Below are 12,473 nucleotides of genomic sequence, written 5' to 3' on the forward strand. Positions count from 1 at the left end.
AGACACAGGAAAGAAAAGTAATTCCACCTCTGCCACAGTATTTGTGAACACGTCATGTAATTTCTCTGTTCCTTCTTATAAACACAAACAGTACTTGTTACCTTAGACAAACTGGGAAAGGTAACTGTCCTCAGAGAAGTAGGAATCTCCATACAGTAGCACATGCCAGCACACGGCTTCAGCAGGCAGGATTTATGGAGTTAAATGACAGAAGCTTTTACTTCAGGATTCTCTATCATTTACAACATGTTTGGTTGCTACTTATCACTTGACCTTTAAAGACAATAAAAGTTAACAGAGAGGTGAAGGTGACAGAAAAAAAAACTCTTTGAGGTAAACTTCCAATATTCTCAGGTTTAATTTTGCAAAAAAACACATTTTTTGACTAGAGTGGTGGGATAGTGAGAGATTAACACCAAATTTGAGGCCAAAAAAATTGTGAGAAACACTGGAGGGATGGGCGAGGTGGGGGCTAGAAAAAGACTTACAACAGCCGCTCAGGAAAGAGATCAAGATCCCATCTGGAGGGACAAAAGGCCAAAGCCACCGAACAGATGGAGACCAAATGACAGCTGGTAGAAACAGGCTTTCATGTGTAAAGTTTGCTCTTTGGAGAATTTTGCTCTCCAACTCTGAAGACATCATTATGATAACAACTCCTCCCCTACAACACTGGGAGCTAGCAGGTGCACTCAGGAGCAGGCACTCCAAAGCTCTCTGAGATGGTGGTTAATTAACAAGGCCCCTTTCAACATTTAAAAGCTGTTGTCACACAACCTTGGCATGGCTTTAGCAGCAGAGGGTCTTGTTCCTTCATCAGCAAGGGGGGATGAAAAGAATTGCTTTGGCCCCCAGTGGTTAAACAGGTTTCCCGTAAACTTGTACATAATGCCAGGAGTTATTTCTGTTTTAGAAGGGCTCAGGTGAAGGATATAGTACATGTAAACATTGAGGTGCATTATCTTAATGGAAGAACGTCCAACTGGCTGCTCTACCAGCCAGTTCTCGCTTATGGAAAAATCAGAGAATCAGAAGAGGGGCTTCTGCCTTCATCACAGGCATTTAATCTTGAGGTCTTCCCAGGCTATGTGAAACACTAAAATAAATTGTCCTAAAACTAGTCCTCTCCTTGGAGTAAGGTATAGTTGCACTGATCAGATTCAAAAGAGAATGCTGCAAGATCCAAAGATAGTTCTTTCCCCAAGATCAGTCAGCTGGTCTGAAATTAAAAGTTCTGGAAAATGGCCATTGTCTCCTTTTCTTTAATAAAGATATGAAGTCCTTCCTCCTGTTAAGGCAAGAATTTCATCCTACTGCTAGAATCTAGTAATGCAGCTTTGATTACAGAAAAAAAATTAAACATTTGATTACAGTTAAAACAAAACTATTACGTTTTAAGACAGCTCAGAATTAAAAAACTAGAAAAAAAAAATCCAGACACTCCCCTTCTAACTACCCATCCTGAGTCCAGTTTCATAACAGATTTTGAGGTACAAGACAATAAATTAAAAGTTCATTCCAACTGCAGAGTTTGAACATCTCAATGTGATGTCTTCTTCACTCCCTTCCCAAATTTGGCATCAAGTCCAAGGCCTGCAAAGAAATAAAATAATCCATGTGCATGGCAAATTCACGTTCTCCAAACAAACCTGACGCGAGGGACTACATGAAAATAGGCTTAACAGTACCAGCTTACTAATGGCGAAAGCCGATCTGCCAGGAGTCAAGTAAGGCTATTAAGACCCCTTTCCATCAAGAGTATCTAAATACAACCAGATTTTTGGACCAGCATCTTTTCTTAGCGCTCCTCTCTCTATACATCATCTCTACATAAATTAATGGGGGAACAACTTTGGATGTTTTCTTCACAGACTTACCCAAGAACACCAGGACTGTCCCCACCCACTGCATTGTACTGATGGGATTAGCAAATAGAATAACGGATGCTAAAATGGTGAAGAACTTCCGTGTTGTGGTGATGATGGAACAGGTCAGAGGTCCAAAGTATACCACAGTCATGAAAATGAAACTCTGTTATAAAAAAAACAAACAACTTTTGTCAGTCTGCCTGAAAGTAGTACATCACATAGGAAAAAAAAGAAAATATGAAGTTTTTTTTTTCTTTTTTCAGCAAAGTTACTCAGTCTTAGCTGTAAGAGTCTATTCCAAATCTTGATTATTGGCATACAAGTTTAAACCAACTTTAATCTTGTAGGTAGCCTGTACAGAAAACAAGCAACGGCCAAAGCTAGGGAAGATGAGACAGCTTTACATTTTTTTATCTTCTAACTATGCAAGCAAATCTCAATTAAGATTGCAGAATAGGTACCAGGAATGTAGTTACCTGACCCAGTGCACTTGTCAGGCCGAACAGTAGGATCTTGTAAAGGATGCTGGGGTAACGTTCAGCAAAACTCAAGAACTCCCAGAGCTCTCCAGTAAACAGTATCCCTAGAAGAAAGATTAAAATGAGAAGCATGAATTAGCAGCCCAGAGACAACCTGAGTTACCACTGCCTATTTAATTTCAGTTTACGTTCCTTATCTGACAAAGACTAAACTCTACCTAGCGAAGGCTGGTGGCAAGCAGTGAGCTTTCCCTGAGAGCAAACTTGTCACATACCCGTGACAAGGGGGGACCCTCCAAAGAAATCCTCATAATCCCTTTCCTGCCAGTTTTGCAGCATCTCTCCCTCACAGTACCGCTTACTGGCCGAAGTCAAAGTAAAAGGGAAGGAGCAAGTGCCCCAGCAGAACACAAAAATGCTTTTATTGCTAGGCATGCACCTTCCACCAAAGGAAAAAAAAAAAAAAAAAAAAAAAAAAAAAAAAAAAAAGAAAAACCCTCACAAGACAATGAAAAAGATCACCTCCCTCATTAATTAATGAAAGAGGACTGTCATTATGTGCATCTCCAACTCTGACAAAACAGTCCTGAGCAATTAGAACTACTACTCCTTAACTGGAGCAGAGAGCTACAGTGACAGGGCTTGCTTCTGTGCCAAAACAAGAGTGCCAACAGGCAGAAACCCAGGTGCTTATGCCTGGATGACAAAGCCAGCATGCAAGAGCTTTTTAGAAGTGAAGAGGCTTTGGGTAACTACGTTGTGCATGGAGCAGTGTCCTCTAGTGGGTATTAAAAGAGCTACACTGAACAACCCAGACTGTATTTTCATGTTAAAAAAAAAAAAAAAAAAACTCAAATCCTGAACTAAAACTGCGTGCAGACCACATTCTGTGCCCTTCTCAGAACAGGACACAACGTCCCTTCCCACAGGGTGTCATACAGCAGCCTCGGGGCTCGGTGGCTGTGCTTTTTCGTAGGCTGTTCCTTACCAGCCCCTAGGAACAAGGTGGACCATAGATTAACGTTTAACATCATGTGATTGGAACCAGTTTGATAGTGAGCTCTCATGTGGTCCTGAGATACACCGGTCAGTCCATCCAAAGTCAGAGACAGCAACTAAAGAGGAGTGGGGGGAGGGAGGGGAAGAGTGAGAGTGAGTGAGAGAGAGAGAAAAGAAAAGCAAAACCTTCGTTACTTTTTCCTTATAGGGAACAGCTTGAAACACCCTTTTTTCTTCTTCATGTTTCAATCACCCGTTAAATAGCAATTATGTAGCCTCAGAACTTATGCTAGGAGAGACACGCGTGTAGTCATGCACCAGTCCCCTGCCACAGCTTGAGAGCGCATTCCTCAAGCCGGTGATGTGTCCATGTTTTAATACCAGCTTGCTGGTACATGCTTAGAACATGCTTGCTATACGAAAGACAGCCAGACCTGTATCATAACTGCTTTTTCCTCATCAGACTGGCCACCAACGCAGCCCTTAGGTTGTTCATACGTTGGCAATACTCACTAGAAGGAGCTCTCCATAGCCAAAGACGTGGTCGTCGCTTCCAGTCCCCTTTTTAGGCTTGTACATGAACAGGGCCACGCCTGTGACTATTAGGAGGACGCAGAGATATTTGGCCAGTGGGTACTTCTTGCGCAGCAAAGTCACTCCTAAAAGCATAACTGTAAAGATGAAGAAACATTATGAACGGCTCCCAAAAGCCTCTCATGGGAATCTAACTTTGTGCAGTAAAAATTCGGTGGATACTGCACTGCTTGTTCTTCTTGCAGCAGATGAAGCAGAACAAGAGATACTGTTTTTAGAAATTAGGTCCATGACTGGTTCAGGGCATAAGAAACCCACAAAAGCATACAGGAAGATGCATGAAGTCTGCTTACCTGGAATGGGCTTACAAGATTTGCCTAAGACCTATAAAAGAAAAAAATACCTTAACGAACTGCATATCCTTGCGCAACTACAACACACAAAGAGATCGTGGAAACACCAGGGCAACCATACCGCACCAGACCGCCCCAACACACGCTGCTGGTAAAGCGTACCAGATGCTTCGAAAGACAAGACAAGGACCCGCAGCATGGAGAGCGCTGCGGTAGCTGCCTGCGGAAGTTTCAGAGATTGCCTCAAGCCTGTGCAGATTAGCGCCAACCCCCACTTTCAAACTCCTGCCACTTCTAGGTATTGTTACTCCCTTTGTGGAATAGCCTCGGATTTCTTAACCTGTCTCTACAACACGCAGGGCTGCTGGAGGAAACAAAGCCACAGGCCACGGTCCCACAAAGCCTTAGAGAAAGACAAGCCTCAAAAATCACGGTTTCCTCCGGCTAATTATCGCCAGCTTGCGCTTTCAGAGCACGAGCTTCCTCGGCACAGCGGCTGCGGGGTACACGAGCACCCCGAGCCCCAGAAAAGCAGGAGAGTCGTGAATCGCAGCTGCGCGGCCTGCTCGCCCGCTCTCTCGCCGGCCCCGGCCGCCCTTCACCTGAGTTGGATAGTTGACGAACTGCAGAGCCGAGTTGCTGGAAACCATCGCGCCCAGATAGGAGAGCGAGCAAGCCGCGTACAGCCAGTTCCGCGTCCGGTCCACCTTGACGGCGTCAAAGCACCGGATCACTGGGAGGGGGGAGAAGGAAGGGGAAGGTGGGCAGCGCTGCGCGCCGGCGGCAGCCCCGCGGGGGCGCTGCCCGAGCGCAGGGCGGCGGCCGGGGGCCGCGGGCACTCACGGAGCTTGGCGAAGGCGGCGTTGATCACGCACTGGATGAAGACGAGGGACAGGGCGTGCTGGAAGCGCTCCTGCGCCGCGCCCTCGCCGTAGCGGCCCCGGGTGCTGCGGGCAGAGCGGAGCGGAGGGGAGGGGAGCGGAGTGAGCGCGGCGCGGCGCGGCCCGGTCTGGCCCGGCCCGGCCCGGCGCGGCCCCCCGGCACTCACATGCTCTCCTGCAGGATCCCGTAGTAGAAGTAGCAGGCGAAGACGCCCAGGAAGCAGAGGGGCAGGCGGAGGCGCTCGGGCAGCGCGGGGCCGCCCCCGCCCGCGCCCATGGCGGCGGCGCCGCGGCCGCTCAGCGCCGGCGCCACGTCCAGCGCCACATCGCGAGGCGGCAGCGGCGGCGGCGGCGGCGGCGGCGGCGCGGGGGGCCTCATGCGGCCTCCCTGCGCCCGCCCCCCCCGCCTCGCGGGGCCCGCCGCGCCGCGCCGCCCCGCCTCGCGGCCGCCCCTCGCGCCGCCGGCCGCGGGGCACCGCGGAGGCGGGCGCGCGGCGCGGGGGAGCCGGGCCAGAGGGAGCCGGCGGGGCTCATCGAGCCTTCAGGGACGGCGCGGGAGGCGCAGCCCCCACGGCCCGGCCGCGCTCACGACCACGGGGTGGCTCTAGGGCCAGGCAGCGCCGCGGACAGCCGCGCACTGGGGGGGGGCCTTCGTCAAGGGCGTCCCCGGCGGTGACGCACCCCGATGTGGAGCGCACGGATTGGCTCGGCGGCCTGAAGGGCGGAGCCCTGTCGGCGTTCGGGCGGTCGCCTGAGCGACTCGGCGCGCGAGCGCATGCGCACTGGGCGCGGCGAGGCCGCGCCTGCCAGCACCGCCTGCCCCTCCCTCCCCCCCCGGGTCCCGCAGCCCGCGCCCCGCGAGCGGCTGCGCCCTCCCGGCCCCCGGCTCCCATCGCACCGCAAGGAACAGAGGTACGCCGGCTGCCTGAAACGTTTATTTTTTTTTCCTTTTAACTGGCAATAAAAAAAAAAAAAAAAAAAAAAAAAAACCTCCTCTAAACACAAAATCTCCAAAGCTAACGTTCCTCCTTTAAGCTCTGCAATACATACATAAAATACAAACTTCAAACAGCTGCAAAAATAGTGTCTTTGGAAGAAAATAGAGTTTCTACATCAAATACAAGAAAATAGGCTCCTTCAGTACAACCAACAACCCAAATCAAATACTTTTGTTACCGACAGGCATTGCAACCCACGTCCCCGTGTTCCCGCTTTGCTGTCCCAGGCTTTGCTTCAGGACAGCACTGCTGGATTTGGCACGTTTCAGGGGCTCCGGCCCAGGCCCAACCGTCACCGGTCCCACCCTGACCCCCACCCGGCTGCCCATGCCCAGAAGGCAGCACCTGGTCTCTCTATAGCAGCCACCTCCCTTGTGCAAGACCTTAGTTATTGCCCATTTAATTCCCACCCCTCTTCCCGCAGGGAGGCCGAGCCACTGGGAAGACCCTCGCCCACCCACAGCAAAGCCACCGCAGAGCTGCAAGTGCCTCTTTGCCCCCGGCACACGAGCAGCTTCCCAGCACCCAGAGCCTGTGTGCTGCTGGGGCGCAGTCGTGTGCACCCTCCCCGCATGCGGCAGGGCTTTCTCAAGGCTCCTTGGAGCTGCAGGCTCCTTTCGAGGTGTCAGGTGTCCCCAGGAGGCACCGTCAGGGATCCACAGCCTCCTCTCCCCCAGCCCCTCGCACCATCTTGGTGCTCTGAGCTGTCTTCATAGCGCAGGTGCACACCCACTCCTGCCCCAGTGCAGCTTTCCTTGAGACACCTCGGCCCTCTCCAAGAGCAGCTCTCCTACAAGCCCCTTCTCCCCCCTTCGCACTCCCACACGTTCAGCAAGGCCTGGAAAGCCCCAAGGGGGGGAGAAGTGGTGGGAAGCTCTGCCTGAACTCGTAGCTGCAGCTCACCCGCGGAGCCAGGGAGCCCGAGCTGGCCTCCGCTCGCAGCAGCGGTCCCCCGCTGCTCTTTACCAGCAAAACAATCACACAGGAAACAAAGACATTTCAACACAGGAAAGTGCTTTGAGGAGGGGAGGCTCGGAGAAACGAGCCTCTCCCGCAGCGCGGAGCCCTGCGGCACCCTGCGCTTCAGTCTGCCATCCTCGGAGGAAGCCTGCCACCGGTCCCGAGCCCGAGGCTGCCGCTTAGCTGTCGTGTCCCAATCTCAAGGCGCTCATCTCCGCGGGCTGCCGGAGACGCCACGGCCGGCCGGCCGCCCCCGAGGCCTCACACCACAAGGGAGCTGTGGAAGACGACGCTCTCCTCCGGCTGGCCGCGCTTCCAGTGTTCGTAGTTCAGCGAAGGCGATTTAGACACCTCGCTAAAGCCATCTACTGCGGGGTCCTTCCGCACCCCGAGGAACGGGGTGGTGGGGGCCGAGGACTGACAGGACGTAAACGAGCCTGTGCCAGGGCTGGAAGCAGCAGGAAACCCCCGGAAGAGGAAGCCCACGTTAGGGAAGAGCGGCTTCACCAGGCTGACCGGGCAGAAGGCAGAACCGGTGGGGTTGAAGTGCACTTTGTTCTTATCTGGGCAGGAAGGCTGGAAAGGCTGATCAGGGCTGGGGGATCTGAAGGAGAGAGAAGAGGGAAGGCGATTAGGAACAGACGCTCTCAGGGGCACAGAGCTGTTGGGTCTGCAGTCTTCGAAGAGCCCGACTAAGAACTCTATTGCTTTTACTGTGAGCAGGCTCCTTCTTCAGGCACAGGACAGGCTCTGCAGAGCAGTAAGAGCAGCCAGTTTTGTTTCAAAAGCACTCTTATAGGAGAACCAGCTCTTTTTGTTAAGACGCTGGGAAACAAACGATCCTTCTGAGCATGTCTGAAGTTAAGTGATTGAGATTTCCAGCTCCTGCGCCAGGACCTGAGCAGCCACATTTCTGCTAGGAGAGCATTTCCTTTAGAGGCAGCTCTCCACTTTCTATAACAGGGGGTGGCAACAGCAGCAGCGACAGAAGCCTCAGCTGCCCTCAGCCCAGAATCCTGCTGCAGCATCAACCTCAAGTGAGCTCTCTTCTGCCAATGACTCCTCATACTTACAAAGCTTCTTCAAAAGCCCGGACTTTCTCACATCCTTCAGGAGGTTCCCGTTTAAACATGTAGCTGTGGTTGGGCCGAGGAGAAGCAGCAAAGGTCAGGACTGGAGAAGGGCTGCCACCCTCTAGGAAGAAAATTTTTTTTTTTTTTTTTTTGAAAAGATTACAGAAGAAACCAACAGAACTCTTTAAATCAACACCAGACATACTTTTCTGGACCTTGAGGCTGAAGGCTACAACAATATCCCCTAGCCACAATACTAGATCTCTTTATTTCCTAGCTTGTATCCCCCATATAGTACTGGAAGCCACCACCAGTCCACCATGGCTCAGTCAAACCGGCTGAGACCCTCTCCTCCCCCATCTTAACTACTGCTTCCAATACTACATGCAAACAGGGATGAGACAGGAGACATGCACTGGAATTGCCACACTACTGGCACAGTTTGTCTCCCCTCAGCTGCCAGCCTCTTTGCTTTTCAATGTTTACCTTTCTCCTTTGGATCTGGCTGCACCTCATCCACAGCAGAGGAGAGCTCTTCGGCCGCCAGTCTCACTGGGGTGTGTGGAGAAAGGCGGAGGGGCACAGAAGAAGGAGAAGGAGAAAGAGAGAGACTGCTGCAGCTGCTACTGCTGGGCTCCAGGGTCAGGGATGTGTCTCCAGAGCCTCTCTGGGCCGGTGCTGGTGCCCTGTGGCCATCCGGGACATCCAGAATCTAGGGAAGAAGCAAAACAGATCATGAAATCCCCTTTCGCACCGGTGGAAAAGCTTAGCAATATTTGCACCTACGCTGGCCGAAGGAATCCTACCCTTCTGTCCCAGAACAGATGAAGGGTGCTGGACTGGACTCATTTCTCCACACTCCTACAGAAACCTCTTCTCCTTGCAAGCTACATGCTTGCACACAAGGATGGGAGGGCTCATGATGCAGCAACAGGGAGAGCAGCCAGGTGTAGGGAGAGGAGAGCAGACTGCAGCTACTGGAAGCGTTGGGGCCCGATACAGGCCCAGCCCCACTTCAAGGGGTTATTCCCAAGGCAAACATAGGGCAGAGGCCTCTCTGTACACTGCAATACAGTCCAGTTCACAAGCTGCCTGGGATCCTCTCTCCCACATCAGCACAGTACAAAGTACCTTTGGATGCCAGTCTAGTACAGCACCTTACAGCTGTCAGTGAGGTGTCATCTGTCCTGATGTTACCACTGGCCCATCTCCCATAGCACGAGCAAGTTTTAAGGAGGAAAGCCAGCAGCCACTTGGCCCAATTCCAAGTTACATGCCTAGCAGAGAATGAAACTAGACAGCAGGCTGTCCTCGTGGCCAAGGAAGATATGGGCAATGTCCTTAGAAGAAAGGACTTCAGAGACCACCCAAGAGACTGGGCAATCTTCTACTGGCCTTCACTCACCCTCAAAAGCTCTTCGTCTCCCTGTTCTTTCACAAACACTTCCTCCAGTTCTTGGTTTAGCCCTTCAAGGCTCCTGTGTAAGCACGGACTGAGTCTCAAAACGGGAGATGGAGAAAGAAATGCCGAAGGAGAGTCCTGCAACAACCCAGAGTCAGACAAGAAGTTAGTTACCTCTGCACAGACTCAGCTGCCGCTCAGAGCAGTAACATCCTCACTTCCCACAGCTCTCCAGAGCTCAGCCAAAGCCTTCCAAAGAGGCTGACAGGAAAGACATGACAAACTAGCTGCAAATCAAAGCACTCTCAGGGAAATACTGGAGATAAGGGTATGTGGGGGAAGAGGAGAAAAAAAATTCTCCTCTCAGACATAAGAGCAGAAGTCAGAGAACAGTTTGGGAACCTGCCAGCAGAAACAGGAGTTTGCTCTCCACCTCATTGGGGCGTACAGTGACAGCAGAGCAAAGGGAGACTTGAACATACCCTGAAGAATCCAAGGACAGCATGGTCCCCTTGGAGTGGGGAGCTCTTCTCCTTTTCTTTGCCACTTCTGCCATTTAGCTTTGTTCGCTGGAGCTGTTGCTTCAGTTTGGCAATCTAGCAAACAAAGTTTCAGCTACAGAACCAGACAAGTCAACGCTCCACCACCAAAAAAAGGGCCATCTTCTCTCTCCTCCCCCTTTCTTCCAACCCACAAGGAAGTGCCAAAATAGAGACAGTATATCACACAACAAGCAGCTCTGGCCACCTCTCAAAGGACAGACCAGAAATACTCTCAAGGCCTAGTCAAACTCCCCCATTAAAATGTGGCCCGTGCCTTTCCTCTAGCAGATCTGGGTTATCTTCCACCTACAGAAAGTTATGAACAAGGCTCTGCTGGAGCCCACATGTGCTATAGCACCTACAAGCAATGCGCAGAGCTTCAGCGGTGCTTCTTTACGATGGCTGCTGCTAAAGGAAGCTAACAAGATGATCAGCCTCCAGTGAAATCAGAGCATTAGGAATCAATAAGGGCTGATGTCTCATCTCCTACAGTAACCTCTCATCCCTGTCCTCCCACTCCCCTCTCCCATGCAAGCAGGAACCTCCTACAGATTAGCTGCAAACACAATCTTGCTTAAGCATTGGGAGTGGTCTCTTTTACCTCTCTGCGGTGATCTGTGCTACCCCAAGAAGCAGAACGCTTGTGAGTACTGGAGCTGGCTTTCCCCACTTCTGTTTCATACCAGGACACTGGAGTCTGAAGTGATGAGAAACACGGCTGAGAACAATCACAACATTTACTGGTTTTGAGACTGGTGGTAGAGACCAAAGAATAAAAGTGACCAGCTACTGCCCATTCGTTGTCCTATTCCAGCCTTCCCCCATTAACTTAATGCTCAGTGAAGTACACTAAGAGAATCTATCTTTTTAAGTTTGCCAAAACCAAGCAGTTTTGACCAGATATGCGCCTGTTAGAAAACTGCACCTCACCTGGGCCTCACAAACATACACATCAAGAGACCTACTCAGAAGTTATCCGCTTAGTCAAACCAAGTACCTGGCAAGATAAAGTTCACGAATGCGTTACTCCAGAGAAATAACCACGACTGCCCCCTGCGCTGCCTGCACCAGCTCTGCTCTGACGAGAGGTGACGTAGGGTTTCAGGCACTCGCTGCAGGGAGGAAAAGCCTCACCCAACTGTGAGAACACACAGCTCGCTGCGGAGACCTCGGGCTCCTGTATCAGAGTTCAAAGGCGTAACCAAACCCAGCGCTTGGCCCGCAGACGCCGCGCGCTGGAGGGACCCAGCTGCCTCCCCAGCTCAGGGCTGGCAGTTCTCAGCTTACTCTCTTCACTTCGGAAAACAGCCTCAGCACCACATTACACAGCTGTTTCCCGAGCAACAGCTACATTTCGAATATCTACAGCCATCAGAAAAGGGCTGTTAATCTGATCAGCAAAGGGTGTGAACTTCCTTCCAATGAGCTCGGCGCTCAGTGGGAGACTCCAGCATCACAGCGCTCCCAGGGCGCATCGCTTTGAGGTCAGCCGTCGTTTTTTTCCCCAACATCACGTTTCCAGGCCTCTCGCAACATTCACCCCGTGTCACTCTGCTGCCTGCCATTTCTGTGGGAGGCTTTGGATGCTACTTCCCTCCTTCCTCCTTCGCCAGAAGATGCAAGGGCCTGAGAACAGTTCCTCTCCAAGCAGCTCAGCTGATCTCCCCAGAGGCTACTGCAAGAACAGCAGCTGTTTTAAACACCCCTGTTGAGTCAGGAGGATGACAGAAGCCTCTCCTCTCTAAAAGGAGTTTTAAAAAACCTATTTAATGCAAAGGAACAAGGCAAAATACCCCAAGAGGTACAGGATTTCCCCTCTGTAACTGAATACAAGTGATTTTTAGGAGAAGGTTGGACTTCTGCCTCCGTTTCAGGCTCTGAACTAAACCCCTTCTGATGCAGATCACTAAGGAGAGTGCAGTGCCTTCACTGCTAACGCTAAGTCTTGTCTGTGGCTGCTTTCTGCAATGCCAGTAAGCAGACAATATCACAGTACAGAATTTGCTCCATTTAATTTACAATGCTCAGCTTGTTTGGTTTGAGAAAATAAGTCGGTTTAGCCTGAACCATTACTCTGAAGTCCTGCTGAACTCAGAGCAGTCCAGAACAGTTTCAGTCACTGCAGCCTCTGTACGGCACCAGCTAATGCTGAGGAACAGGCCAACGCTATAGGAAATCCTGCGGTCGAGACCAACTTTGCAGTTTTAGCACGCAGCACTTCTGATTTAATTTCCACCTTGAATATTCTCTCCTAAATGACTCCAACATCATTATTTGGCATTTATCCCAAAACATCAGGTCATTTCACATCCCTGTAGATCACCCATGCAAGAAAGCTCATGAGAAGCGTCAAAGACGTGATAGATGCAAAACGGGCCTCGGCC

At 51.2% G+C, this 12,473-nt stretch overlaps 2 protein-coding genes across 11 annotated transcripts in view; both read right to left on the reverse strand.

Annotated features, from left to right (window-relative positions):
* Positions 1–334: 334 nt before the first annotated feature.
* On the reverse strand, positions 335–5,414 carry SLC35B1 (solute carrier family 35 member B1). Its single transcript, XM_062595845.1, has 9 exons — positions 5,282–5,414; positions 5,077–5,180; positions 4,836–4,966; positions 4,234–4,264; positions 3,860–4,017; positions 3,336–3,462; positions 2,345–2,451; positions 1,878–2,031; positions 335–1,593 (listed from the first exon to the last, which is right to left on the reverse strand). Exons 1-9 carry the CDS (start codon positions 5,389–5,391, stop codon positions 1,541–1,543), a joined length of 975 nt encoding a protein of 324 aa, XP_062451829.1. The 5' UTR covers positions 5,392–5,414; the 3' UTR covers positions 335–1,540.
* A 650-nt stretch (positions 5,415–6,064) lies between these two features.
* The window catches only part of FAM117A (family with sequence similarity 117 member A), a 32,742-nt gene continuing 26,333 nt past the window's right edge, over positions 6,065–12,473 (reverse strand). For 5 of the 10 annotated variants that reach the window (XM_062595861.1, XM_062595863.1, XM_062595862.1 and 2 more), the window contains 6 exons: positions 10,691–10,807; positions 10,030–10,143; positions 9,551–9,685; positions 8,632–8,857; positions 8,146–8,266; positions 6,066–7,676 (listed from right to left, as the gene is read on the reverse strand). In XM_062595861.1, the coding sequence (XP_062451845.1) occupies positions 7,334–7,676; positions 8,146–8,266; positions 8,632–8,857; positions 9,551–9,685; positions 10,030–10,143; positions 10,691–10,807 (1,056 nt within the window). In that variant the 3' untranslated portion in view covers positions 6,066–7,333. Of the gene's footprint in view, positions 7,677–8,145; positions 8,267–8,631; positions 8,858–9,550; positions 9,686–10,029; positions 10,144–10,690; positions 10,808–12,473 lie in introns of all 10 variants that reach the window. The other 5 variants (XM_062595854.1, XM_062595857.1, XM_062595856.1 and 2 more) reach the window with 4 other exon arrangements.

The sequence above is a fragment of the Rhea pennata genome, chromosome 26, assembly GCF_028389875.1.
Source record: "Rhea pennata isolate bPtePen1 chromosome 26, bPtePen1.pri, whole genome shotgun sequence".
Lineage (NCBI taxonomy): Eukaryota > Metazoa > Chordata > Aves > Rheiformes > Rheidae > Rhea > Rhea pennata.

Excerpts from the sequence above, each read along its gene's own strand:
- SLC35B1 (XM_062595845.1), bottom strand. The coding sequence starts at position 5,391 with ATGGGCGCGGGCGGGGGCGGCCCCGCGCTGCCCGAGCGCCTCCGCCTG. Across the intron at positions 5,181-5,281 it reads GGGATCCTGCAGGAGAGCAT|CACCCGGGGCCGCTACGGCG; the intron begins GTGAGTGCCGGG and ends CTCTGCCCGCAG. Across the intron at positions 4,265-4,835 it reads TCGTCAACTATCCAACTCAG|GTCTTAGGCAAATCTTGTAA; the intron begins GTGAAGGGCGGC and ends TTTCTTTTATAG.